At 33.0% G+C, this 5,413-nt stretch overlaps 1 protein-coding gene across 1 annotated transcript; it reads right to left on the reverse strand.

The window, feature by feature from the left end:
• Positions 1–2,358: 2,358 nt before the first annotated feature.
• Positions 2,359–3,836, reverse strand: LOC124889595. The gene is made up of 3 exons (XM_047401555.1): positions 3,545–3,836; positions 3,249–3,430; positions 2,359–3,054 (listed from the first exon to the last, which is right to left on the reverse strand). The coding sequence occupies exons 1-3, from the start codon at positions 3,834–3,836 to the stop codon at positions 2,359–2,361; spliced, it is 1,170 nt and encodes a 389-aa protein (XP_047257511.1).
• Positions 3,837–5,413: the final 1,577 nt, after the last annotated feature.

The raw sequence follows: 5,413 nt of genomic DNA on the forward strand, positions 1-5,413 counted from the left end.
GTGTTAATATCGCGCCACTAGTAAGGACAAGCTGTAAGTGACCCTCATCTGGCAGGTACTCTAATGAGAATGGTGGGAACCATCATCTGACAGGTTAAGCTACCTCATCTACCCTCAATTGATAGGTATTGATGTCTCAACCTATGCTGGCTACATAGTTCTGGAACGCAAGGACTGCTTCTAAGAATCACACCCTCTACTAGCAGGTGAGTTCCCATCCTTGGGTTCGCTCGGTGCTGAATCCTACTCCCAACTGAATGACACTGAACTAATTATACTGAACTGATTTCCTAGTTCATACTAGAATTAACTGAACTGTTACTGATTGTTCTATTTAATTGAACTGAACATGGACTGAGTTTATTGAGTTTCGATGACTAGCCGAACACTACTAAATTCTGTTAACTGACTAAATGCTACTGAGTTCTGTTAGCTAACTGAGTTTACTGATGTCTGAACTGAATACTGAATTAAATTTTACTCATACTGAGATTTACTGAATTTCATAGACTGATGAACTATTACTGAGATTATGTAGATTACTGAATACTGAGTAAAACTAATTGATAGTGCATTTACATGAGTTTTCCTGAGTCATGAGACTGACTGAAGTCTACTGAACATGGCTTGACTGAGAGTATCATGAAAACATGACATGGCTCTAGGCACACAACTATATTTTTTGGGTACAAGTACCCTCAGGACTCGATAGAAGGAAACTAACACTTCTTGACATTCTTGAATACATGGTCAATATCAACCATTCATAATAAAATAAGTTGGGGATTTCATGAAGTACATGGTTAATGTAATCTTGTTCATGGTACGAATGTATATAACAAGATCATAATTTCATACTCTAACATCATGACATTACAACAACATATTCATTGTACAACAATAGCATGTAAGCCATTCAAGCATGAGGTCAATGACATGAATTCACCTTTTAGGCCATATTAATCCATTCTACATGTTTCTTGTTTCTCTTAAACATTTAATCAAAAACCTGTCATGCACAACTTAGGCATAGGTGAAATCATAAAATTTTCACAAAGTATAAATCACCAAATTCATGGACTTCAACTTATATTTCAACATAGTTACATGATTTCACATAATGATCCCAACTTGGAAATCATTCAACACCAACAACATGATCATTAATGTCCAACTTGCAATTTCAAGAACTCAACATAAAGTTCATATGAATAATATTATAAAATAAATTAGTTTTCATGATTCTTGAGATAACTCATGGAATTAAAAACTAAATTTAACATCATCAACATGAACATAATCATCCCACCACAAAATATTCATGATACATAACTTAAAACTTGATTCTTGAGCTCCATGGATGAAAGGAATCCATGGATGAACACTATGCATACCTTAGTTCTTCATTTTACGAAGATCGACGGAGAGAATTTCTTGAAATTAAATCCCCAATTGCAAACCCTCTTCTTGTTCTTGATAAATTTTGAGAGAAATCAAGCATATGTTGCTAAATTATGCTGAATCTCGTGTTTGTGTGTATATATATAGAGGTAGGAAAGACTAAAATACTCTTGGAGAAAGAGAGTAAGACCCAGCTATCCTCTATTATTTTCAGGATGATAGGCTGAAGTAAATTGATCATAACTTTTTACTCCAATGTTCAAATTGGATGAAACCAATTGAATTGAAAAGAAGACTCAAAGATATTTCTATTGATATATAGAAGCTCTCACAGTTCATTATATGCAGGAAGTTATGCTAGTTTGAAGTTGACTGAAATTTTTAACCTGAAATGCGCCCGGAATGCGGGAGCATTTCAGACCAGTGAGTTAGCCACTGAAGTGCGCCCAAAATGCGCCCAGAATATATCCAATACGTACTAGGGACTTTTCCCATCGCAAAGCAACTTAAAAATCTAAAAATAGAGGTCGAGAAGGTCATCAAATAAATCCCCGAAGTTAGGAAGTCTAAAACAAGAGTAAGTGTTTGAATCTCTCATGGAGCTTTACGAGCTTATTTTGACATGCGATTTTTACGGGATCTTATAGAAAGTCAACTTGATGAGCAAATAAACAAGAGGCCAGGTCTGATGCAATTCTGATTCAACCAATACTTTATCAAGATCAGTAATTCCCTTCATATTGAAAAATCTTTTATCAGAACCTCAAACATGTGCTATGAAATTATCATGCTGACAACTGAGATCTCGAAGTTTGCTGCTATCAAACTCATTCGGATAATATTCAGCCAATCTCATTATTTTTTACTTATCAAAATTACCAATGACTTAGCGGGATGTAAATAAGACATACCAAGAAGTAAGTCAGTACTCACAGCGTCGAAATGATTATTCAGCTCCTAAAGTAGCAAATCAATAACAACAAAATATCTTTTAACCCAAAAATAATGATAATATGTAACATCAAGAGCTCTATGTTTCGACTTACCAGGAATATAGCGAGCATCCATTTTTGGGATCGCTATCTCATATTTATCACAAAAAGAAAAAACATCATCTAGTAATGAGCTCCATCCACTATCTCTAATCCTTTGCAAGCCTTGCTTTGCAGTATTAAGCAATTCCATAGCATTGATAATATCTTGATCCATCTTTTGTAATGAGGAGTTCAAATAATTTGTTATCATTAGAACTTTCAACATCAAGTGTAGCATAAAAGCAAAATCAAACCCCTTAATGGTATTCTTAAGAGTTTCAGTTGTAAGTCTGTCAAGATAATTTGGGCACTCACGTGCAATAAATCCAAGCATATAAAGAATTGATGAAAATATGTCAATGAATTTCTCTAATGTCTTACAGTGAGAACCCCAACAAGTTTCACATGGCCGTTGAAGTCCACATTCTTGATTTAGTCCCCGTCCTGTGTGCACTTCACCAGAAATGATCAACTTCTCTAACTTTGCAGCTTGATGTTGTCTAAGCAAATACCTGCGCTTATAAGATGCTCTAACAATATTCAACACATTAATAAATAAACAAAAAAAATCATCTACATCTGAATTCTTCTTCACAAGAGCCACGAGTGTCAGCTGCAACTGGTGAGCAAAACAATGAGTAGAATAAGCAGATAGAGTATCACACAAAATTAAACTCTTAAGACCATTTAGTTCTCCTTGCATATTACTTACACCATCATAACCTTACCACGGATTTAGGAGGGACTTAGTGAGTGATCTAAAAGAAAAGAATAGATTGACTCCTTCAATGATCGTTCAAATGTATCACTAACATGGACAAAACCATCAAATCGCTCTATCACTTCACCTTTTTCATCAACATATCGTAGAACAAGTGTCATTTGCTCCTTATGTGATATATCTTTTGATTCATCAACTAGTATCTCAAAATAATCACCATTTAAGTCTTCCATGGTAACTTTGATTGTTTCTTTTGCACAAGCATCAACAATAGCTTTTTGAATTTTTGGACAACACATCATTTCATTTTTTGGGGCATTTTTTAAAATAATGCTCCCAACATTCTCATCAGTGTTTCCATACCATCGCAAAAGCTCAAGAAATATACCTCTATTTGTAGATGATACACTCTCATCATGAACATAAAATGACAATCCTAATCTCGAAAGAAACCTTGCTACATCGATTGAAGCATTCAAGCAACGCCAAGATTTATTTTTTTGTTTCTCGAAATGCTTTTCAAAAGATATGCGAATAGATTGTGATTGATTCATTAAGTTAATCATTATGTTGAAACACTTATTGTAGATGCTATTAACCTCTCCAATATGAGTTCTGAATCTCTCCAAAGCCTTGTTCCAATCCTTAAAGCCATTTTGCGTAAAAGCAATATCCGTCATATTTTCATGAACTTCATGCTCATTTTTAAACAAATAGCAACACAAACAATATGCAACATCTTTTGATACACTGTACTCTAACCACTTGGAATATGAACCCTTGAACCAACCAGGATGAAATTTACGCATTGTAATTTTCTTCTTCCCAAATTGAGTTTTCGAAAAAATATGATCCTTAGACTGACAAGGCCCCTTTTGAATATAATATCTTCTAACTTTGTCATGTATATTAGCATCATATTCTACTATAGGCCTTCTTTCTGCTGGGTCGACTTTTAAATATGTAAATTTGATATTTGAAAAAGTAGTATCTCTTTGAACTTCCGAAGGTATGGATGAAGCAACGAGTGGAATAGTAGCATTAGAGCTTGGTTGCGCACGGTTTGATATAATGACAAACTTATACATCTCGATTTATATAGATTTGTAAAAATTCCTGAAAAACAAGATCCAATTAATACGACTTTCAAGCAAAAATCATTCATAGAGTCATATCTATAGAAGATTGGTGAAAAAAAAAATCTAAAATCCTTATTTCATTATTGTGACATTTAGGATATTGGTGAAGTGGCAAAATATTTCAAAACTAATTGCTAAATGCTAGACAAGATACATGAATTTATTTTCGATTCGTATGTTTGCTATCTATGCTACTGTCAAGTGTCAACTGGGTGTAAGAAGGTGTCGATTGTAATTTCTTTCTATCACTTGAAATTGTGAATTAAAGAGTATCTTAATGATCTAATCATAAAGTGACTACGTATATATTTTGTAGTAATATTGTTTAACTTTCCTCTTAGAAAAGCAACATATTACATATATGTGTTAATTGTTATTTCATCTTTTTGAGAGGAATAGTGGATCACCTAAAATTTCTCAAATCAAGTACTCTTTATGCTAACTCAAATATTTTCTATAGCAATAATAATGGATAAGAAATAGATACATATCATATAAAAATTCAAATCCAACATCAGATTTTAAATTTTTAACTCTAAAGAAAATTAAAGTAACTTCATTTTGAGATTAGTGAATGAAGATTATAAAAATTGAAAATAAAATTGAAAGAATAAGAGAAGAAGATGAAATTTTATTTTAAATTTTGGAAGAGAAAGCTAAAATTTTTTTGCCTTTTGGTGAAGAAGGGTTTTGAGTAAATAAGGAAGAATGGTTTACTTTTGTCTTTTGATTTAATAAATTAAGAAGTGAAAAAGAATATAAAAATAAATTGATATTAATATTGCAAAAGTCAAACCCAAAAATCTACGTGTTATGGCATATGTGTGTACTTTGTATAGCTGTAGGCAACTAAGCAAGTAAATATAGCTGTAGAGTTGTAAAAAAGTTTATAAAAAATAGACGTAACTGCAGGGATTCGAACACGCGCAACAAGAAATGAAAGTTGCACCTAAAGCCACAACACCTAGCCATATTTTTGTTCACTGGGTGTTTTTTTTATATATAATACTATTTTTGCTATGATTCTTATATAATTATAGCTAATCTATGTCGAGTTTACTAGGTGCCGAAGCACCCCAAACAAAATATGGGTCCGCCCCTGTATTTTAGTGACATTT

Source organism: Capsicum annuum, chromosome 12 (genome assembly GCF_002878395.1).
Source record: "Capsicum annuum cultivar UCD-10X-F1 chromosome 12, UCD10Xv1.1, whole genome shotgun sequence".
Classification (NCBI taxonomy): domain Eukaryota; kingdom Viridiplantae; phylum Streptophyta; class Magnoliopsida; order Solanales; family Solanaceae; genus Capsicum; species Capsicum annuum.